General features: G+C 41.8%; 1 protein-coding gene across 1 annotated transcript in view; it reads right to left on the reverse strand.

Annotated features, from left to right (window-relative positions):
* abca5 (ATP-binding cassette, sub-family A (ABC1), member 5) overlaps positions 1-24,525 on the reverse strand; it is a 120,937-nt gene that overhangs the window by 39,501 nt on the left and 56,911 nt on the right. Inside the window, exons 8-17 of the mRNA XM_038992100.1 lie at positions 19,357-19,545; positions 18,769-18,916; positions 18,430-18,607; positions 14,556-14,614; positions 12,972-13,258; positions 12,531-12,650; positions 7,287-7,425; positions 7,031-7,121; positions 6,706-6,845; positions 6,376-6,495 (exon numbers count right to left, since the gene is read on the reverse strand). Coding sequence (XP_038848028.1) covers positions 6,376-6,495; positions 6,706-6,845; positions 7,031-7,121; positions 7,287-7,425; positions 12,531-12,650; positions 12,972-13,258; positions 14,556-14,614; positions 18,430-18,607; positions 18,769-18,916; positions 19,357-19,545 — 1,471 coding nt within the window. The remainder of the gene's footprint in view (positions 1-6,375; positions 6,496-6,705; positions 6,846-7,030; positions 7,122-7,286; positions 7,426-12,530; positions 12,651-12,971; positions 13,259-14,555; positions 14,615-18,429; positions 18,608-18,768; positions 18,917-19,356; positions 19,546-24,525) is intronic.

Here is a 24,525-nt window from a genome sequence, read left to right on the forward strand (position 1 = left end):
GCTATTTACCATGCTGTGTATGTGTGTATTTTTTATTAATTCACTCCCATCAATAGACATATAACTGTCACGTTCCTGACCTTATTTCCTTTGTTCAGTATTGTTTAGTTGGTCAGGACGTGAGCTGGGTGGGCATTCTATGTTATGTGTTTCTATGTTGGGTTCATTGTATTGGCCTGATATGGTTCTCAATCAGAGGCAGGTGTTTGTCATTGTCTCTGATTGAGAACCATATTAAGGTAGACTGTTTCTCACTGTTTGTTTGTGGGTGATTGTTGCTGTGTCTGTGTTTGTTTCACCACACGGTACTGTTTCGTTTCGTTCGGTCGTTTGTTCCTACCTGTTCGTGCGTTCATGTTTTATGTTCTCAAGTTCAGGTCTGTTCACGTCATTTTGTTATTTTGTATTTTGTCAGTGTTCTGTTTTGTTGGATATCATTAAAATTCGACATCATGAACATTCACCACGCTGCGCCTTGGTCCTCCTCTCTTCCACCTAAAGACGAGCGTTACAATAACCTTTATTGGGATTATAGTATTACCATACTAATTGGATTGTATAAACTAGAATGAAGGGTTTGAAATAAGGAAGTGTCTGTTTTTTTCTGTGTTGATTTCCCTTACTTTAATAGGAGTATAGAATATTTCGATATAGAAGCTAAAATCTAAATCACTATCAGTATCAGTATCTGCAATTAAGACACCTAGACCCTTGTTTTGAGAACGATATCTCAGTTTCAAGGTCTCAGCTTAGAGAGAAGAAGCCTTGTGAGGTATTGGTCTGTCACTTGCATGACCCAGTATTGGTCGGTTACATGAATGAAGCAAACGTTAGTGATGAATATGTTGACTTGTCTGCAGTACATAAGAGAACTAACGGGACTGAGAGCTCCTGACAGACATTCAGAAGTATGGTGCATCAAGTTTGTTGGAACCTCTCCAGGGCGCTGACAAGAGCTCTCCCGGGGCAGTCCTGTTAGTTCACGCTTACACTGCTCCAAAGTCCAATGGTGGCGAACTTTAAACCACTCCAGCCAAAGCTTGGCATTGCGCTTGGTGATCTTAGGCTTGTGTGCGGCTGCTCGGCTATGGAAACCCGTTTCATGAAGCTCCCGAAGGAACAGTTATTGTGTTGACGTTGCTTCCAGAGGCAGTTTGGAACTTGGTAGTGAGTGTTGCAACCAAGGACATAATATTTTTACGCATTACGCGCTTCAGCACTTGGTGAACCTGTTCTGAGAGCTTGTGTGGCCTACCATTTCGCGGCTGAGCCGTCCATTGTTGCTCCTAGACATTTCCACTTCACAATAACGGCAATTACAGTTGACAGAGGCAGCTCTAGAAGAGCAGAAATTTTACGAACTGACTTGTTGGAAAGGTGGCATCCTATGATGCTGCGATGTTGAAAGTCACGGAGCTCTTCAGTAAGGTCCTTCTAATGTCAATGTTTGTCTATGGAGATTGCATGGCTGTGTGCTCAATTTTATACACCTGTCAGCAACAAGAGTGACTGAAATAGCCAAATCCACTAATTTGAAGGGATATCCACATACTTTTGTATATATAGTGTATATGTAACGGATTTCCTCTTCGTCTTCGTCTGAGTAGCAAGGATCGGACCAATGTGCAGCGTGGTAATTGTCCATAATGAGATATTAAATAACTCAACAGAACACTGAACAAAATAACAAAAGTACAAACAAACAACCGAAACAGTCCCGTATGGTGCAAACACTAACACAGGAAACAACCACCCAGAAAACACAATAGAAAACAGGCTACCTAAATATGGCTCCCAATCAGAGACAACGACTGACACCTGCCTCTGATTGAGAACCATACTAGGCCAAACACATAGAAAAACAACATAGAATGCCCACCCCAACTCACGCCCTGACCAACTAAAATAAAGACATAAAAAAGGAACTAAGGTCAGAACGTGACAGTATATGTGTATTTGTGCAAACCCTCAGTCGAAGTGTTGGAGCAGTTTAAGTGTTTGATGGTTATGCCGATGCAAGTTCAGCAACTCCTTTGACACTGTTCTGCAAACTTAGCAAGATAATGTATCAGTCAGTAATGAGATGCACTGTAAAGAGGTTATTGTGCATTTTCCAGTAACTTAATGGCATAAATTGCTGTGAATTTGTAATTTCTTAACTGGAAACTATTTGTCAGTAGGTTATGTAAAAGTCACAATAACTTATAGGACACGTGCTGCCACTAGCAAGTATTGTCAGTAACCTACTGTGTCTTCACTGACGTTTCTGTTGACACTATGTACAGTTGAAGTCGAAAGTTTACATACACTTAGGTTGGAGTCATTAAAACTCGTTTTTCAACCACTCCACAAACGTATTGTTAACAAACTATAGTTTTGGCAAATCGGTTAGGACATCTACTTTGTGCATGACACAAGTCATTTTTCCAACAATTGTTTACAGACAGATTATTTCACTTATAATTCACTGTATCACAATTCAAGTGGGTTAGAAGTTTACATACACTAAACTGACTGTGTCTTTAAACAGCTTGGAAAATTCCAGAAAATTATGTCATGGCTTTAGAAGCTTCTGATAGGCTAATTTACATAATTTGAGTCAATTGGAGGTGTACCTGTGGATGTATTTCAAGGCCTACCTTCAAACTCAGTGCCTCTTTGCTTGACATCATGGGAAAATCAAAAGAAATCAGCCAAGACCTCAGAAAGAAATTGTAGACCTCCACAAGTCTGGTTCATCCTTGGGAGCAATTTCCAAACGCCTGAAGGTACCACGTTCATCTGTACAAACAATAGTACGCAAGTATAAATACCATGGGACCATGCAGCCGTCATAATGGTCAGGAAGGAGACGCGTTCTGTCTCCTAGAGATGAACGTACTTTGGTGCGAAAAGTGCAAATCAATCCCAGAACAACAGCACAGGACCTTGTGAAGATGCTGGAGGAAACAGGTACAAAAGTATCTATATCCACAGTAAAACGAGTCCTATACCACATAACCTGAAAGGCCGCTCAGGAAGGAAGAAGCCACTGCTCCAAAACCGCCATAAAAAAGCCAGACTATGGTTTGCAACTGCACATGGGGACAAAGATCATACATTTTGGAGAAATGTCCTCTGGTCCGATGAAACAAAAATAGAACTGTTTGGCCATAAAGACCATCGTTACGTTTGGTGGAAAAAGGGGAAGGCTTGCAAGCCAAAGATCACCACCGTGATGGACGGGGGTGGCAGCATCATGTTGTGAGGGTGCTTTGCTGCAGGAGGGACTGGTGCACTTCACAAAATAGATGGCTTCATGAGGCCGGAAAAGTATGTGGATATATTGAAGCAACATCTCAAGACATCAGTCAGGAAGTTAAAGCTGGCTCGCAAATGGGTCTTCCAAATGGACAATGACCCCAAGCATACTTCCAAAGTTGTGGTAAAATGGATTAAGGACAACAAAGTCAAGGTGTTGGAGTGGTCATCACAAAGCCCTGACCTCAGTCCTAGAGACAATTTGTGGGCAGAAAAAAGTGTGTGCGAGCAAGGAGGCCTACAAACCTGACTCAGTTACACCAGCTCTGTCAGGAGGAATGGGCCAAAATTCACCCAGCTTATTGTGGGAAGCTTGTGGAAGGCTACCCAAAACATTTGACCCAAGTTGAACAATTTATAGGCAATGCTACCAAATACTAATTGGGTGTATGTAAACTTCTGACCCACTGGGAATGTGATGAAAGAAATACAAGCTGACATAAATCACTCTCTACTATTATTCTGACATTTCACATTCTTAAAATAAAATGGTGATCCTAACTGACAGAAGAGAGGGAATTTTTACGAGGATTAAATGTCAGGAATTGTGAAAAACTGAGTTTAAATGTATTTGGCTAAGGTGTATGTAAACTTTCGACTTCAACTGTACATTACTTGCTGATTGGCAGCATACTGTAGCAGGGCAGTCTGTCAGAAAATTGGTAGATTTTTTTATCTACCTGCCACAGAGGCTGGTGGACCAAAAATACAATGCTATGCCCTGAACCCTAGAAACTGTTGTCAAAAGCCCAGGAATGTGGCTGTTTCTGAGATACTGGATTCGGCACACCTGGCACTGACGATCATATGAAGCTCAGTCGCTTAGGTCACTAATTTTGCCCATTCTAACGTTCAATCGAACAGAAATTGAATGCCTCGATGCCTACTTTATATAACAAGCCAGGGCCACGTGACTGTCTGTAGGAGTGATACATTGTTGTGAAAGGTGTGGTGTACCTCAAACTGTCCGGTGAGTGTATGTTCTTGGTAACAAGCCGTTTTCCCCCACAGGACTGCTGCTGACTAGATGTTTTTTATGTCGAATCTTGTGGCACTCCAGTTTAAATCCAGAGAGCATTTATGCACACTTAGGGCTAGATTCTATCAGATCAGGAAATAAGGAAATTCAGGTTGCTGGCATCCAAGAGGTTCTGAGTTCAAATCCTAGGTGTGGTTGCATCCCAAGTGTGCTAACCAATGTTGAGGTCAATTCCATCAAGTTCCAGTCAATTCAGAAAGTGAACCAAATACCATTTCCAAATTTTTCGGTATTGAAAATAACTAATTAGAATAGGAATTTCTGTGTACCTTCTGAATACAGTTAGTTGTTTCACAGTAGATTTACTGTATAAATACAGTTCAGGCGTAGAAATACATTAAAACTTGTTTGCACTATTTTCACCATAACTCAGTAGCTCGTAACTTACAGAATAAAATAAAAAAACAGTTTGTGTCATAAAAGTACCCTATAAGTTTAAATGCAATTGCAAGTGAAGCGTGCCAAGTTAATTTGCAGGACGGATCAAAAAGTGCATTGTTATTCACAGTAAATATAGCAAAACACTATTACTGTAGAAATGTACAGTAAAATGACAAAAATCTACCTCAAAATTAACAGCAATGGCTAACAGTGTAATTTCAAGTTATCACATATTGAAACACATGATTTCAAATGTGGAAAATCACATGACTTCACAATACATGTGAAAACTTGTTTTTGGAACACGTGAAATTATGTGAAAACGTGTTTTTCCAAAACTTCACATGTGGAATTGCATGTGTTGTTGCTGTTCGGCAAAAGTATGACCCAACCTGGGATTTGATTGCACAACCTCTGGATTTGAGGTACACTGACCTTTCTGCTGTGCCACAAAGTCTGTAGCATTCCCCTACACATTCATTACCTATAATACATCTCTGCACTTAGCAAAAGACTGCCAGCTGCACTGCTATTTTAGTTGTCAGTTATTCTGACTATTCTCTCATTATTTCTTTAAGTTTACTTATTTCAGGGTTTTCTGTATAGGTGTCTAATGTTGGTGTGGCATATTATTCTGTTTTAATGGTACTCCTGAATCACTATGATAAATATAATAGTTTTTCTTGAGCATATGCGATCACGTGAAAATCCACGTGAAATATCATAGGTGAAGTGTTCTAAGAACACATGGTTTCACATGTGAAAATCCAGATCACCACATGTGACGTGTTCCAAAAACACATGGTTTCACATGTGAAAACGTAGAAATATCACATGTGAAATCATGTGGTTTTTCCATAAGGGCAGGGCTTTAAAGTGCGACCAAGGAGTTTTATTATGGGAACACTGTGCGATTATGGAAGAAATCTGCCAGATAATAATTGTTGTAATGATAATGTTTCCGAGTACCCTAGAGAATAAAGTGAAAACGTCTTGATTCTCGCCCAACCAGGTCAAAAGATCTGACCCATATTACCGCAACATGTTTATCTTCCTCTAGTGGATCTCTAGGACCCCATTTTACATTCATAAACCATGTTGTTGGTTGTTCTAAAACTACTTGAGCGTTGTTAAATAATTTGTTCAATCATGTTACCTCATTGGATAGCTAGCTAACAACCTGGTAACTTTACCAGTATATCCAAACATTTGGGGGCACAGAAAGAAAGGAAAATGGATTTCTTCTTCAGGAGATCAATGATCATAGCAATGAATGAAAGATCTCGTGCATGTCGTCATCAAAAACCTGACATTTTTAAAGAGACATGGTACAACTTTCAGTAGGAAAATAGTGTTTTTACACAATGTAGAAACCTAATATTCCACAAATGACTTTGTAATTTAAATGACAAGTATTTGGATCAACATTTTAGCTTTATAATAAACTCATGTCTTTACAGTGTTACATATTCGTTTCTAGGGCACAACATGTGCTGCAAAAGTAGCTAGAATTCATATAGGCCGTATCAATAAATAAAATGTATAATGTTTTCTGGTGCTCCAAAATTTAATGTGGTGCTCCTAACTTTTTAAAGTTGGTATGTGAATGTAGACCCCTGCTTAGTACAGATGGAGAGAAAAGAAGGAAGGCTCACCAGCCTGGTCCACCTCAGCCTCAGCCTCCAGACGAAGAAACACGTCCTCCAGCGTTGTCATGGACACCCCGTAGTTGCTGATGCCCAGGTCTGGCCTGCAGTCTAGTTCTGAGAACAATCCTGAGAGAGTGAAGTCATGCTACAGTAAGTACAGAACCACAGATCTAAAACTCTACCTGCTATATATGAATAAAAATATAATTCCTCGAAAGTGAATAGCCCCTCGGACTATAGCAATTTGACTTCCCCGTCATGGGTACACTCAATAGGAATTATATTTCTATGATAGGACCGATCAACTGAGCCGTAGTACAGAGATTAGTTTCTGACCTGAAAAGGTGTCCATGCTTTCGAAAGGGAGGGTGAATGTCAGTTCAGCCTCTTGTTGCCGTGACAACTGAGCCTTGGGGACGTGGTGCTTGACCAATGATGTGACACCATCCACCTCACACCGTTCACCAATAGACATTCTATAGGAAGGGGAAAAACATTATTTAGCTGCGGTATGTATGCATCAGTCTTACTGTCATCAAACAACATGATTTTTGAAGAAACAATCTGCTGGATGGCTTAAATAGGTCAAAACGCTTTAGGTCGAGATATGTGTTATAGTGTATTTTTTTGTGACATTTGGAGAGCTGTCTGCCGAACTTACCTGAGGTGGTATCCTACTCCACACTTGGTCTTGAGATATAGGGAAGAACCAACACACTTAAGTTGGCCCTGAGAGATCACAGCTTTGCGGTCTAAAAGGGAATGGGAAAATGAAAGAGAGAGAAAGAGATCGAGAGAGATAGAGAAAAAGAAAAATTGAGATGGCGAGTGAAAGACGTAAGTGTATTGAGCGATAAAGAGAACCCTGCTACAGATGAACACATTGTTAGAGATAGATAGGGAAGAGATGGGTGTACCAGCGAGTATGTCTGCCTCGTCCATGTAATGTGTGCTGAGCACCGTGACTCTGCCTGCTCTGCGACTCTTCAGCAGAGACCACACCTGGTGTCTGGAACAGGGGTCCATACCAGCAGTAGGTTCATCCAGGAGCAGGATCTAAACATATACACACATGCAAAATCTAATCAAATTTTATTTGTCACAGGCTTCGTAAACAACAGATGTGGACTAACAGTGAAATACTTACTCATAGGACCTTCCCAAAAATGCAGAGAGAAAGAAAATAGAGAAATAATAGAAAAGTAAAACATGTAATAAAAGTAACAATAGTTACACAATGAGTAGCAATAACTTGGATATATACACTGTACAAGGGGTACAAGTACCGAGTCGATGTGCACGAGGTAATTGGGGTAAATATGTACAGTACCAGTCAGTCAAAAATTTGGACACACCTACTCATTCAAGGGTTTTTCTTTATTTTTTTTACTATTTTCTACATTGTAGAATAATATTGAAGACATCAAAACTATGAAATAACACATGGAATCATGCAGTAACCAAAAAAGTGTATTTTAGATTTTTCAAAGTAGCCACCATTTGCCTTGATCCCAACTCTTGGAATTCTTTCAACCAGCTTCACCTGGAATGCTTTTCCAACCGTCTTGAAAGTTCCCACATATGCTGAGCACTTGTTGGCTGCTTTTCCTTCACTCTGCGGTCCAACTCATCCCAAACCATCTCAGTTGGGTTGAAGTCAGGGGATTGTGGAGGCCAGCTCATCTGATGCAGCACTCCATCGCTCTCCTTCTTGGTCAAATAGCCCTTACACAGCCAGGTCTGGCCTGCCGTCTAGTTCTGTGTTGGGTCAGTCTAGTGTTGGGTCATTGCCCTGTTGAAAAACAAATGACAGTCCTACTAAGCGCAAACCAGATGGGATGGTGTATCGCTGCAGAATGCTGTGGTAGCCATGCTGGTTAAGTGTAACTTGAATTCTAAATAAATCACCAACAGTGTCACCAGCAAAGCACCCCCACACCATAGCACCCCCACACCTCCTCCTCCATGCGTCACGGTGGGAACCACACATGCAGAGATCATCCATTCACCTACTCTGCGTCTCACAAAGACACGGCGGTTGGAACCAAAAATCAAAAATTTGGATTCATCATACCAAAAGGACAGATTTCCACCGGTCTAATGTCCATTGCTCATGTTTCTTGGCCCAAGCAAGTCTCTTCCTATTATTTGTGTCCTTTAGTAGTGGTTTCTTCGCAGGAATTCGACCACGAAAGCCTGATTTATGCATTCTCCTCTGAACAGTTGATGTTGTGATGTGTCTGTTACTTGAATTCTGAAGTATTTATTTGGGCTGCAATTTCTGAGGCTAGTAACTCGAAGTAACTTATCCTCTGCAGCAGAGGTAACTCTGGGTCTTCCTTTCGTGTGGCAGTCCTCATGAGCCAGTTTCATCATAGTGCTTGAAGAAACTTTCAAAGTCCTTGAAATGTTCCAGAATGACTGACCTTCATGTCTTGAAGTAATGATGGACTGTCCTTTCTCTTTGCTTATTTGAGCTGTTCTTATTATAATATGGACTTGGTCTTTTACCAAATAGGGCTATCTTCTGTATACCACCCCTACATTGTCACAACACAACTGATTGGCTCAAACACATTAAGGAAAGGAATTCCACAAATGAACTTTGAACAAGGCACACCAGTTAATTGAAATGCATTCCAGGTGACAACCTCATGAAGCTGGTTGAGAGAATGCCAAGTGTGCAGAGCTGGCAAAGGGCGGCTACTTTGATTTGTTTAACTTTTTTTTTGCTTACTACATGATTCCATATGTGTTATTTCATAGTATATGTCGTCACTTTTATTCTACAATGTAGAAAATAGTAAAAATAAGGAAAAACCCTGCAATGAGTAGGTGTGTCCAAACTGTCCAAAAATGTGCTTTTCTTTCAAAAACAAGGACATTTCTAAGTGACCCAAAACTTTTGAACGGTAGTGTGTGTATGTATGTGTGTATACATACAGTTGAAGTCGAAAGTTTACATATACCTTAGCCAAATACATTTATACTCAGTTTTTCACAATTCTTGACATTTAACATTAAAATCCCCACTCTTAGGTCAGTTAGGATCACCATTTTATTTTAAGAATGTCAAATGTCACAATAATAGTAGAGAGAACGATTTATTTCAGCATGTATTTCTTTCATCACATTCCCAGTGGGTCAGAAGTTTACATACACTCAATTAGTATTTGGTAGCATTGCCTTTAAAATTGTTTAACTTGGGTCAAGCGTTTCAGGTAGCCTTCCACAAGCTTCCCACAATAAGTTGGGTGAATTTTGGCCCATTCCTCCTGACAGAGCTGGTGTAACTGAGTCAGGTTTGTAGGCCTCCTTGCTCGCACACACTTTTCAGTTCTGCCCACAAATTTTCTACAGGATTGAGGTCAGGGCTTTGTGATGGCCACTCCAATACCTTGACTTTGTTGTCCTTAAGCCATTTTTCCACAACTTTGGAAGTATGCTTGGGGTCATTGTCCATTTGGAAGACCCATTTGCGACCAAGCTTTAACTTCCTGACTGATGTCTTGAGATGTTGCTTCAATATATCCACATCATTTTCCTCCCTGATGATGCCATCTATTTTGTGAAGCGCACCAGTCCCTCCTGCAGCAAAGCACCCCCACAACATGATGCTGCCACCCCCGTGCTTCACGGTTGGGATGGTGTTCTTCGGCTTGCAAGCCTCCCCCTTTTTCCTCTAAACATAACAATGGTCATTATGGCCAAACAGTTCTATTTTTGTTTTGTCAGACCAGAGGATATTTCTTCAAAAAGTACAATCTTTGTCCCCATGTGCAGTTGCAAACCATAGTCTGGCTTTTTTTAATGGCGATTTTGGAGCAGTGGCTTCTTCCTTGCTGAGCGGCCTTTCAGGTTATATTGATATAGGACTCGTTTTACTGTGGATATAGATACTTTTGTACCTGTTTCCTCGAGCATCTTCACAAGGTCCTTTGCTGTTGTTCTGGGATTGATGTGCACTTTTCGCACCAAAGTACGTTCATCTCTAGGAGACAGAACGCATCTCCTTTCTGAGACGTATGACGGCTGCGTGGTCCCATGGTGTTTATACTTGCGTACTATTGTTTGTACAGATGAACGTGGTACCTTTAGGCGTTTGGAAATTGCTCCCAAGGATGAACCAGACTTGTGGAGGTCTACAATTTTTTTCTGAGGGCATGGCTGATTTCTTTTGATTTCCCCATTATGTCAAGCAGAGGCACTAAGTTTGAAGGTAGGCCTTGAAATACATCCACAGGTACACCTCCAATTGACTCAAATGATGCCAATTAGCCTATCAGAAGCTTCTTAAGCCATGACATAATTTTCTGGAATTCTCCAAGCCGTTTAAAGGCAGTCAACTTAGTGTATGTAAACTTCTGACCCACGAGAATTGTGATCAAGTAAATTATAAGTGAAATAATCTGTCTGTAAACAATTGTTGGAAAAATTACTTGTGTCACGCACAAAGCAGATGTCCTAACCGACTTGCCAAAACTATAGTTTGTTAACAGGAAATTTGTGGAGTGGTTGAAATACAAGTTTTAATTACTACAACCTAAGTGTATGTAAACTTCTGACTTGAACTGTATATCTACACACACACACACACACACACACACACACACACACACACACACACACACACACACACACACACACACACACGTTCAAAAGTTGTGTCCTTGTTTTTGAAAGAAAAGCACATTTCTTGTCCATTAAAATAACATCAAATTGATCAGAAATACAGTGTAGACATTGTTAATGTTGTAAATGACTATTGTAGTTGGAAATGGCAGATTTCTTATGGAATATCTACATAGGTGTACAGAGGCCCATTATCAGCAACCATCACTCCTGTGTTCCAATGGCACGTTGTGTTAGCTAATCCAAGTTTATCATTTTAAAAGGCTAATTGATCATTAGAAAACCCTTTTGCAATTATTTTTGCACAGCTGAAAACTCTCAACGTCAACAGTGAAGAGGCGACTCCGGGATGTTGGCCTTCTAGGCAGAGTTCCTCTGTCCAGTGTCTGTGTTCTTTTCCCCATCTTAATCTTTTCTTTTTATTGTCCAGTCTGAGATATGTCTTTTTCTTTGCAACTCTGTCTCGAAGGCCAGCATCCCGGAGTCGCCTCTTCACTGTTGACGTTGAGACTGGTGGTTTGCGGGAACTATTTACTGAAGCTGCCAGTTGAGGACTTGTGAGGCGTCTGTTTTTCAAACTAGATACTCTAATGTACTTGTCCTCTTGCTCAGTTGTGCACCGGAGCCTCCCACTCCTCTTTCTATTCTGGTTAGAGCCAGTTTGCGCTGTTCTGTGAAAGGAGTAGTACACAGCGTTGGATGAGATCTTCAGTTTCTTGGCAATTTCTCTCATGGAATAGCCTTCATTTCTCAGAACAAGAATAGAGACTGACGATTTTCAGAAGAAAGTTATTTGTTTCTGGCCATTTTGAGCCTGTAATCGAACCCACAGATACTGATGCTCCAGATACTCAACTAGTCTAAAGAATGCCAGTTTTATTGCTTCTTTAAATCAGGACAATAGATTTCAGCTGTGCTAACATAATTGCAAAAGGGTTTTCTAATGATCAATTAGCCTTTTAAAATAATAAACTTGGATTAGCTAACACAACGTGCCATTGGAACACAGGAGTGATGGTTGCTGATAATGGGCCACTGTACGCCTATGTAGAAATTCCATGAAACAATCTACCGTTTCCAGCTAGAATAGCCATTTACAACATTAACAATGTCTACACCGTGTTTCTGATCAATTTGATGTTATTTTAACTGACATGTTTTGTGTGCTTTTCTTTAAACAAGGACATTTCTAAGTGACACCAAACTTTTATGATCTACCCACTAAATGTTTAATTTTTTTAAATTAACTATTTATCAGTCTTATGGCTCGGTGGTAGAAGCTGTTCAGGCTCCTGTTGGTTCCAGAATTGGTGCATCGGTACCGCTTGCAGTGCGGTAGCAGAGAGAGACAGACAGAGAGAGACAGACAGACAGACAGACAGACAGAGAGACATACAGAGAGAGAGAGAGACAGACAGAGAGACAGACAAACAGAGAGAGAGACAGACAGAGAGACAGACAGAGAGAGACAGAGAGAGACAGAGACAGAGAGAAGGCCATTTCTGTTGGATGATCAAGGATCCAGCTACCTTGGGGTCTCCCAGGATGGCTATGCCCACAGACAATTTCCTCTTCTGGCCTCCACTCAGGTTCTTAGCCTGGGCGTCCATGATCTTCTCCAGGTCTAGATCCTTCAGCACCTTGGACACCTAACGGACAGATCCAACACACAGGAGGGAGGGAGAGAAAAGGATGTGATCCCAAACACTGACTTAATATTATCCATCTTGTGAGTTGAAGCTGAATTCAGAAATACGGAAGCAACATAGAGGCCTGCCAGTTAACAACCAGCCATGCTAGAGTGACCGAGTGATCATATATGATGCATTTTACATTTACATTTGACTAATTTAGCAGACGCTCTTATCCAGAGCGATTTGAAACAGCATTCAGTATCACAACATCACACGTAAATCCTTCTTGAAAATAGCCGCTATCAATATCTGTACTGGTAATAAAAATCCCCTCACCTCATTGTCAATGTCAGAGGGCAGAATCCCTTTAATGGCAGCGAATATCCTCAGGTGCTCTTCTACAGTCAGCACGTCAAAGATGATGTTGAACTGAGGGCAGATGCCCACCAGCTGCCTCATCTCTGCCCCCTCAGCGATCTCTGCCACAGGGGAGCCATAGATGGAGGCGTGGCCGTCGGTTGGAGGGCAGATCCCACACAGGATGTTCATCAGAGTGGACTTCCCCGCTCCGCTGTGGCCCAGGAGGGCTGTGATCTGACCTTCATAGATGTCAAAGGTCAAGCCTGGATAGAAGGCAGGACATGAAGACATTAGGGTCTACGAAGAGCCTTATATGGGGCGGTTTCTCCAAACCAGATTAAGTCTAATCATGGATGAGGATAAACAGAGAAAGGTAAGACAACGTCAGGATCTGTTAACCTCTCTAGGCTAGGGGGCGGTATTTTCATGTCCGGATGAAAAGCGTGCCCAAAGTAAACTGCCTGCTACTCAGGCCCAGAAGGTAGGATATGGATATTATTAGTAGATTTGGATAGAAAACACTCTGAAGTTTCTAAAGCTGTTTGAATGATGTCTGAGTATAACATAACTTATTTGGCAGGTGAAACCCCGAGGACAAACCATCCAGGACTTTTTTTTTGAGGTGACAGTGTTTTCAATGGGTTTTCTATGTGGATCTAGATTTCTAAGGCACTTGCTTGTAGTTCCTATCGCTTCCACTGGATGTCAACAGTCTTTAGAAATTGGTTGATGTTTTTCCTTTGTGTAATGAAGAAGTAGGGCTGTTCAGAACGAGGGTCGAGTCTAGTGTACTATTGTGGTTAGGGCGCACGACCTGAAAGCTCGCTCCACTTTGTTTTTATCCGCTATTGAACGCAGTTTATCCCGTCTTAAATTTGATCGATTACTTACGTTAAAAAATACCTAAAGTTGTATTAGGAAAGTTGTTTGAAATGTTTGGACAAAGATTACAGGTAACTTATTAGATCTTTTATAGTCATGTTGCGCGAGTTGGAACCGGTGTTTTTCTGGATCAAACGCGACAAATAAATTGACATTTTGGAGATATAACGACGGAATTAATCGAACAAAAGGACCATTTGTGATGTTTATGGGACATATTGGAGTGCCAACAGAAGAAGCTCTTCAAAGGTAAGGCATGAATTATATCGTTATTTCTGAGTTTTGTGTCGCGCCTGGCGGGATTAAATATGATTGTCTGTGTTTGTTTGATGGGGTGCTGTCCTCAGATAATCGCATGGTTTGCTTTCGCCGTAAAGCCTTTTTGAAATCTGACACCATGGCTGGATTAACAAGAAGTTAAGCTTTATTTTGACATATTGCATGTGGATTTTCAAGAATGTTAAATATTTACAATTCTGTCGTTTGAATTTGGCGCCCTGCACTTTCACTTGATGTTGGTCAGGTGGGACGGTAGCGTCCCATCTAGCCTAGAGAGGTTATTAAGGAAGTTCGGAACTCTGCCGATTTCCAATTTGTCTGTTAGATACGGCAACTAGAAAAGAGGCTACACACAGACACAAGAGTGACAAGAGAAATACGTAGAGGAATGAGCCTCACCCCTCAGAGCTTCCACGATGCTGTCCTTCTCTTTGTACACCTTGCGGATGTTGTTAATGCTGCCAGGGTGGGGAGACAGAGAAGAGGGTAAACAACAGGTTTCAATCTGGCACTCATTCTTTCTGGGTCAAAGCTAATGGAAGTTTGCAGGCTGGAAGCAGACCAAGCCAGTGGGTTCCTTTCAGGTGCTCATCTATATCGATACAGCTCGGCTGAGGTTATCGTTTCCCCTGGTAACTCTAAAAGCCTGTATTTCTGTCCTGGAAAGTCAATAATGGGGCCAGGTTTCTCTATAAATGTAAGAGGATATCAGCCTGATCCGGACCTGTCGAGCTGAGGCAGCCACAGAGTCTATTTTCAAAGCCACTTGTTACAGAGAGACACAAGTGTTCTCTTCCAGCCAGGGACAGGAGCATTATGATAAGAAAGATCTGCACCAAAACGTTTCATATCATGCACCATCAGAACTGACGTCAATGGAAAGTTGCTGATTCACACTATAGGGCCGGCCGAAACCTTACTGTGTTCCCTTCACATTGTCCTTTACAGCATGGTTCAAGCAACTATGAAGGTAAACTCAGTAGCCTTGTACAAATGTGAGGCAGCTTCATGTACAACTACACTAGTGGCGGTCAGTGTCGTTTAAGATGAGGGAGGACGATTATTTTTTGGGGAGCGTGGCCTTATTTCTATTGCAGCATATTGGATGACTGTCATTCATATTCCATTCACCCAGTTCAATGTAACAGCAATAGGTTTAGGCTACTACATGATACTCTAATTTTCAATGATTTAAATTATTTAAAGTATAGGCATAAATGCAGCTGATAGTAGCCTCCTTCTGGCTTCAAAAGAAAAACAGGCCTTATTCCTAAAATAAAATCCCAACTTCGGCTTCAAGTTTTTTTGTAAATTGTTGAATATGCAATTTAAAATTCCAAGATATTTACGAGGTTATAGCCTCAATCTCATTTCCATGACAGGTAGTAATAGGTGAAAGGTTCAGAGGTCTATTTCTTGCTTTAGAAAACACAATTAGTTTAGTCAGCATTGAGGAGACAACAACAAACAATAAATAACAGTATAATCAGCATAAAAGTGAAGTTGAGCATTTTTCACATTTGTCTTAATTATTTATATAAATAGTGAATAAGAGGGGACCAAGTCCCGAGCCCTGGGGCACACCATTACAGACAGACAATTTAGCGGACATGAGCACATCAAATTGAGTGCACCGAGTTCTATCAGACAGATAGTTAGCAAACCATGCAACTACATGCTTGGAAAGACCTATGCTCAATAATCTCTGCCTCAGTACAGCATGATCAACTGTATCAAAAGCCTTAGAGAGATCAATAAAAAGTGAGACAGTGCTGTTTTTTGTCAAGGGCTTCAGTGATATCATGTAAAACCTTCATGGCTGCTGTAATTGTGCTTTGCTTCTACTTGAAGCCCGATTGGTACATTGATAAAATAGAGTTTATTTTGATATACTATTTTAGCTGTTCAGTAACAAGGGTTTCAAGTATTTTCACTAGGGGTGACAGCTTTGAGATTGGCCTATAATAATTTAAAAGAGTTGGATCTCCCAGTTTTAAAAGTTGTAGGACAAATGCTGATTTCCAGATCCTTGGAATTTCATTACATTCCAGGGTTAGATTGAACAGATATATAAGTGGTTCAGCTATGAAATCAACTGCCAGTTTTAAAAAGCAGGGATTAAGAAGATCAGGACCTGCAGGCTTTCTCTGATCTAAGGATTTCAGGGCTTTATGTACCTTCTGCACTGAGAATGGCAAAAAGCTAAACGTTTGACCAGCTCTCACCGGTTCATCCACACAGGGCTGTATAGAGACAGAAGATACTAAATCAAACAGCCTATCAGATGACACAAAGTGATCATTGAAACAATTCAGCATTTCAGTTTCGTCATGAACAACAACAGAGTCCTTCAATAAACATGAAGGCAATTCATTAACAGTACTGTTACCAGACAGACTTAATAGCCCTCCAAAACTTCCTAGGGTCATTCAGGTTATCAGTAGTAACAGACATAAAATATTCAGACTTGGCCTTCCTGAATAGAGAAGAACACTTGCTTCATAGCTACGTAAAAATGAGGCCAATCAGCATAAGAACATGAATTATTTACCTTAGCCCAGGCTAGATTACATTCGTGAATAATACAAGACAGCTCAGAAGAAAACCATGGATTATCCCGCCCTTTAACTCTGAACCTGTGGAATGGGGCATGTTTTTGACTATTTGGAAAAAACAATCATGAAAGAATTTCCAGGCAATTTCCACATCAGGAAAAAGCTCAATCTTGCTCCAGTCAAAATAAAACAAATCATGAAAGAAAGCCTGCTCATTAAAACTCTTCAAGTTTCTCTTCAAATCAAATCAAATCATATTTTGTTTGTCACATGCGCCAAATACAACAGGTATAGAGACCTTACAGCAGTGAAATGCTTACTTACAAGCCCTTAACACTTATTGTTCTTAAAATTGCATTTTTGGTTAAGTAAAAAAAAAAATAGTAAAAAAATAGAAAAAGAAAAGTAACAAATAATTAAACAGCAGCAGTAAAATAACAATAGCGAGGCTATATACAGGGGTACCGGTACAGAGTCAATGTGCGGGGGCACCGGTTAGTGGAGGTAATATGTACATGTAGGTAGAGTTAAAGTGACTATGCATAGATAATAAACAGAGTAGCAGCAGCGTAAAAGAGAGGTCTGGGTAGCCCTTTGATTAGCAGTTCAGGATTCTTATGGCTTGGGGTTAGAAGCTGTTAAGAAGCCTTTTGGGCCTAGACTTGGCACTCCGGTACCGCTTGCCGTGCGATAGCAGAGAACAGTCTATGGACTAGGGTGGCTGGAGTCTTTGACCATTTTTAGGGCCTTCCTCTGACACTGCCTGGTGATGTACTGGGCCATACGCACTACCCTAAGTAGTGCCTTGCGGTCGGAGGCCAAGCAGTTGCCATACAAGGCAGTGATGTAACCAATCAGGATGCTCTCAATGGTGCAGCTGTACAACCTTTTGAGGATCTGTGGACCCACGTCAAATCTTTTCAGTCTCCTGAGGGGGAATAGGCTTTGTCATCCCCTCTTCACAACTGTCTCAGTGTGTTTGGACCAGGATAGTTTTTTAGTGATGTGGACACCAAGAAATGTGAAGCTCTCAACCTGCTCCACTACTGCCCCGTCAATGAGAATGGGGGCGTGCTCGGTCCTCGTTTTCATGTAGTCCAGAAATCAGCTCCTTTGTCTTGCTCACATTGAGGGGGAGGTTGTTGTCCTGGCACCATCGTTGTCGGTGATCAGGCCTACCACAGTTGTGTCATCGGCAAACTTGATGATGGTGTTGGAGTTGTGCCTGGCCATGCAGTCATGAGTGAACAGGGAGTACAGGAAGGAACTGAGCACACACCCGAGGGGCCCCTGTGTTGAGGATCAGCGTGGCGGATGTGTTGTTACCTACCCTTACCACCTGGGGTCGGCCTGTCAGGAAGTCCAGGATCCAGTTGCAGAGGGAGGCGTTTAGTCCCAGGGTCAAGGGCTTGTTAGTAAGCATTTCACTTTAAGGTCTACACCTGTTGTATTCGGCGAATATGACAAATAACATTTGATTTGATAATATTTAGTATAGTTTTATCTAAAAAAGATAACTTTAATGTTTTACCATTTTTGTTCTTATGAAATTCACTGAGGAGGATGGTCAACCCCTTCCTCCTCTGAGGAGCCTCCACTGAACTACACCCATTGGACAGGCTGCCTCAAGCAACTATGGTGGATGCATAACCAGGCCAGCCCAGTGCAGCTTGGCTTAGATCAGTAGTGTGGAAAGGGTATAAAGGGGAGGCTCTTACCGGATGGCCTCTTTCCCCCTGAATTCCGGAGAGACGGGCTCGACAGACTCATCCACTCCTGGGGCCCCGTTCACCTCTGTCTCGTACACAGAGCTCACCTCGACGTAGCGTTTACTGCGCTTGGACCAATAGGATGGCTTCATGAAGTATACCAGGGAGCGCCGCATGCCAAACTCACCTGCACAAAGGATACAAGAATACGGAAGGTCATTTGAGATAAATAGACAGGTCGCTCTTTTAAAAAATGTACGAAATTAAGACCAAACTGTATGAGTAAAGGTTGAATGAAATCAATACTTCCTTCATGTGTTGAGAAGAGAGGTGAAGTCAAAACAGTACCTGGTAGAACCTGGTCCAGGTAGACAGCCAGCAGCAGGTAGAGTATACAGTCCAGGACGAGCATGAGAAGGGGGGCGTAGAGGGGATGGGGGCCGTTGGCCAGGGTAGCAAACACAGCTCCGTCCCCCTGAGCCTCCAGGTACACCACCTAGACACACAGAGAATAGAACAGAATAGCTTTATTACATGGGGGGTGGTCTCGGTAAACATTGCACACTGTCTTGGACAACCTTGACAATAAAATGTTGGGCAATTCCATGGTAACATGCTGATACTGTGAGTCCGGTTTTTCATTTTAAAATGTATGTCAAACAAAAACCAACGATTGCAAAGTTAAACAAACCATACAACTTTATGCACAAGAATAACTTAACAGATTTACTTGAACAGATTTGCAGATGCAGTTTGGTAACAGAATTACGGTTTGTGCTGTTTGTTCTGTGATTCTGTTACTAGACTTTGCACCGTTTCACCACAGAAAATGTGCGCTTCTATTGGCAAAGTCCAGGTAGTCGCTCCCTGTTTCGGTCTGTTTAATCCCGTTTGGTACTTAATGAACACGACACGGGCGTTGACTGTGTTGGTTACCTGGGCAATGCCGATGGAGAATGCGCTGGGGGACAGCAGACAAAGAACCCAGACCAGCGGCTGGGGGAAGTCCTTCATCAGGACAGTGAACAGGGACAGGCAGCCGAAAACCACAGTCAGCATTGAGCCCACCGTACTGGCAAACTTAGGCTTCTTAAACAGAGGGGTCAGCATGAAGGAGAAGAAGATCTGGGGAAGGATAAAATACAAGAGTTTAAAGAGGTAGTTCACTGAGGTTTGAAAATCAGATGGAACATTCTAGGTAAGTAAAAAATAACCTACACTTAAAAAAAGTGAACAATCCCTTTGTTATGGCCTGTCACAACCAATGCGAGTCAACCAAATGCAGCGTCAAATCTATTGGTAGAGTGGAGTTAAAAGCTAACAGCATCCTATGGTAACTGAAATTAAGAAGTCAATTTCAGGTCAAATCCGTGACACACATGGCACATTAAATAGAAATCTTGGCCTTAAAACATTTTCAGACATCTTTCCTCTGACACGCACATAAAAGTGTCTGCTAAATATAAATAAACTCAGCGAAAAAATAATTGTCCCTTTATCAGGACCCTCTCTTTCAAAGATAATTCATAAAAATCCAAATAACTTCACAGATCTTCATTGTGAAAGGTTTAAACACTGTTTCCCATGCTTGTTCAATGAACCATAAACAATTAATGAACATGCACCTGTGGAACGGTCATTAAGACACTAACAGCTTACAGACGGTAGGCAATTAAGATCACAGTTATGAAAACTTAGGACACTAAAGAGGCCTTTCTACTGACTCTAAAAAACACCAAAAGAAAAATGCCCAGGATCGCTGCTCATCTGCGTGAACGTGCCTTAGGTATGCTACAAGGAGGCATGAGGACTGCAGATGTGGCCAGGGCAATAAATTGCCATGTCCGTACTGTGAGACGCCTAAGACAGTGCTACAGGGAGACAGGACAGACAGCTGATCGTCCTCGCAGTGGCAGACCACGTGTAACAACACCTGCATAGGATCGGCACATCCGAACATCACACCTGCGGGACAGGTACAGGATGGCAACAACAACTGCACGACTTACACCAGCAACGCACAATCCCTCCATCAGTGCTCAGACTGTCCGCAATAGGCTGAGAGAGGCTGGACTGAGGGCTTGTGGGCCTGTTGTAAGGCAGGTCCTCACCAGACATCACCGTCGCCTATGGGCACAAACCCACCGTCGCAGGACCAGACAGGACTGGCAACAAGTGCTCTTCACTGACGAGTCGTGGTTTTGTCTCACCAGGGGTGATGGTCGGATTCGCGATTGTTGTCGAAGGAATGAGCGTTACACCGAGGCCTGTACTCTGGAGCAGGATCGATTTGGAGGTGGAGGGTCCATCATGGTCTGGGGCGGTGTGTCACAGCATTATCGGACTGAGCTTGTTGTCATTGCAGGCAATCTCAACGCTGTGCGTTACAGGGAAGACATCCTCCTCCCTCATGTGATACCCTTCCTGCAGGCTCATCCTGACATGACCCTCCAGCATGACAATGCCACCAGCCATACTGCTCGTTCTGTGCATGATTTCCTGCAAGACAGGAGTCAGTGTTCTGCCATGGCCAGCGAAGAGCCCGGATCTCAATCCCATTTAGCACGTCTGGGACCTGTTGGATCGGAGGGTGAGGGCTAGGGCCATTCCCCCCAGAAATGTCCGGGAACTTACTTTTGATTTTAACCCCCCCTTTGTTCAGGGACACAATATTCCATTTCTGTTAGTCACATGTCTGTGGAACTTGTTCAGTTTATGTCTCAGTTGTTGAATCTTGTTATGTTCATACAAATATCTACACATGTTAAGATGCTGAAAATAAACACAGTTGACAGTGAGGGGACGTTTCTTTTTTTTCTGAGTTTATATACAGTGCTTTCAGAAAGTATTTATACCTCGAGGTATTTTGTTGTGTTACAGCCTGAATTCAAAATGGATTCAATTGTTTTTTTCCCCCCCCTCACTCATCTACACACAATACCCCATGATGACAAAGTGACATGTTGATTATTTTTTATTTGCACATTTAATGAAAATGAAACTACAGAAATATCTAATTTACATAAGTATTCACAACCCTTGGTCAATACATGTTAGAATCACCTTTGGAAGTGATAACAGCTGTTCTTCAAGCTCTGTCAAGATGTTTGTTGATCATTGCTAGACAGCCATTTTCAAGTCTTGCCATAGATTTTCAAGCTGATTTAAGTCAAAAGTGTAACTAAGCCACTCAAGAACATTCAATGTCATATTGGTATGCAACTCCAGTGTATATTTGGCCCTGTGTTTTAGGTTATTTTCCTGCTGAAAGGAGAATTTGTCTCCCAGTGTCTGTTAGAAAGCAGACTGCACCAGGGTTTCCTCTAGGATTTTGCCTGTGCTTAGCTCTATTCCATAAATGTTTTTATTAAAAAAACTCCCTAGTCATTTCCGATGACAAGCATACCCATAACACGATGCAGTCACCACCATACTTGAAAATATGATGAGGGGTACTCGGTGATCCGTTTCATTTTCCCCAAACAAAACCCTTGTATTCAGGACAAGTTCATTTCGTTGCAATTTTTTTAGCAGTTTTACTTTAGTGCCTTGTTGCAAGTTTAGGAATATTTGTATTCTGTAGGCTTCCTTCTTTTCACTCTGTCGTTTAGGTTAGCATTGTGGAGTAACTACAATGTTGTTGATCCATCCCCAGTTTTCTCCTATCACAGCCATTAAACTCTGTAACTGTTTTAAAGTCACCATTGGCCTCATGGTGAAATCCCCGGGCGGTTTCCGTCCTCTCCGGCAACTGAGTTAGGAGGGACGCCTGTATCTTTGTAGTGACTGGGTGTATTGATACACCATCCAGAGTGTAATTAATAACAACTTCACCATGCTCAAGGGGACAGTCAATGTCTGTTTTGTTTTTTTACCCATCTACCAATAGGTGCCCTTCTTTGCGAGGCATTGGAAAACCAAGTTGGTCTTTGTGGTTGAATCTGTGTTTGAAATGTACTGCTCGACTGAGGGACCTTGTAAATAATTGTATGTACGTGGTACAGAGACGAGGTAGTCATTCAAAAATCATGTTAAACACTATTATTGCCTTACAGAGTGAGTCCATGCAACTTACTACGTGACTTGTTAAGCACAATTTTACTCCTGAACTTATTTAGCATTGCCATAACAAAGGGTTTGAATACTTATTGACACATGACAATTCAGCTCTTCATTTTTAATTAATTTGAACATTTCTAAAAACATAATTCCACTTTGACATTATGGGGTATTGTGTGTAGGCCAGTGACACAAAATCTCAATTTAATCAATTTTCAATTCAAGCGGTAATAACAAAATCTGGATCATATTTTCACCCATCAGGCTCTATTCTCAATTTAAACATTGTCTTTACTAACATATCAAATTAGTTTAGATTTAGAATGGCCCATTATCAAATGGGCAGGAACAGTGGTAAGAGAAAAAGACATCATCCGTATGCATTCGATTAGCAAATGGCGGCCACTTTCCCGCCAGTTCGTTTCACTCATGTCGGGTAGTCTACTCCACAGGTGATATTCTGCCTAAACTATGTATGCCATGGACTCTCCAACCCTGTTCATTCAGCTACCCAGTGCTTAATTTGGGAAACCAAGTGAAATCAGTTTGAGAACATTAATAGTATGATGTTTTCACAACAAAACATACTTAATTAACCTGTTGTCAGACTCTCTCTCTGCGCACCGGAGAAAGGAATGAAAGAGAGAAGGGAGAAGAAAACGCTCGGTGGTGAGATATATAGGCCTGCATTGCAGTTCTTGACACAAATTGGTGCGCCTGGTACCTACTACAGTACTATACCACATTCAAAGGCTCTTACATTTCTTTCTTGCCCATGCACCCCCTGAATGGCAGACATACACAATCCATGTCTCAATTGTCTCAAGGCTTAAATAACCTTCTTTAATTGGTCTCCTCCCCTTCATCTACACTGATTGAAGCAGATTTAACAAGTGACATCAATAAGGGATCATAGCTTTCACCTGGTCAGTTTGTAATGGAAAGAGCAGGTGTTCTTAATGTTTTGTATACTGCACGTACACGCACACTGCTTTCGGAAAGTATTCAGACCCCTTGACTTTTCCACATTCTGGTAGGTTACAGCCTTATTCAAAAATAAATTAAGTTGTTTTTTCCCTCATCAATCTACACACAATACCCCAATAACAACAAAGCAAAAACAGGTTTAGAAATGCTACCAATTTATAATAAATAAACTGAAATAATTAAGTATTCAGACCCTTTACTCAGTACTTTGTTGAAGCGCCATTGGCAGCGATTACAGCCTCAAGTCTTCTTGGGTATGATGCCACCAGCTTGGCACACACCTGTATTTGGGGAGTTTCTCCCATTCTTCTCTGCAGATCCTCTCAAGCTCTGTGAGGTTGGATGAGGAGGGTTGCTGCACAGCTATTTTCAGGTCTCTCCAGAAATGTTCGATCAGGATTAAGTCCGGGCTCTGGCTGGGCCACTCAAGGCCATTGAGACTTGTCCCGAAGTCACTCCTGCGTTGTCTTAACTGTGTGCTTAGGGTTGTTGTCCTGTTGGAAGGTGAACCTTCACCTCAGTCTGAGGTCCTGAGAGCTCTGTAGCAGGTTTTCATCAAGGATATCTCTGTACTTTGCTCTGTTCATCTTTCCCTCAATCCTGACTAGTCTCCCAGTCCCTGCCTCTGAAAAACATCCCCACAGCATGATGCTGCCACCACCATGCTTCACCATAGGGATGGTGCCAGGTTTCCTCCACACGTGACGCTTGGCATACATGCCAAAGAGTTAAATCTTGGTTTCATCAGACCAGAGAATCTTGCTTCTCTGAGAGTCTTTAAGTGCCATTTGGCAAACTCCAAGAGGGATATCTTGTACTTTTACTGAGGAGTGACATCCATCTAGTCACTCTACCATAAAGGCATGATAGGTGGAGTGCTGCAAAAACGGTTGTCCTTCTAGAACAGGGTTGGGCAATTCCAGTCCTGATTGGTGCCACAGTTTTGCCCCAGCTAACACACCTGACTCCAATAATCACCTAATCATGATCTTCAGTTTAGAATGACATTTGATTAATCAGCTGTGTTTGCTAGGGATGGAGAAAAAGTGTGACACCAAT

Source organism: Salvelinus namaycush, chromosome 4 (genome assembly GCF_016432855.1).
Source record: "Salvelinus namaycush isolate Seneca chromosome 4, SaNama_1.0, whole genome shotgun sequence".
Taxonomy (NCBI): domain Eukaryota; kingdom Metazoa; phylum Chordata; class Actinopteri; order Salmoniformes; family Salmonidae; genus Salvelinus; species Salvelinus namaycush.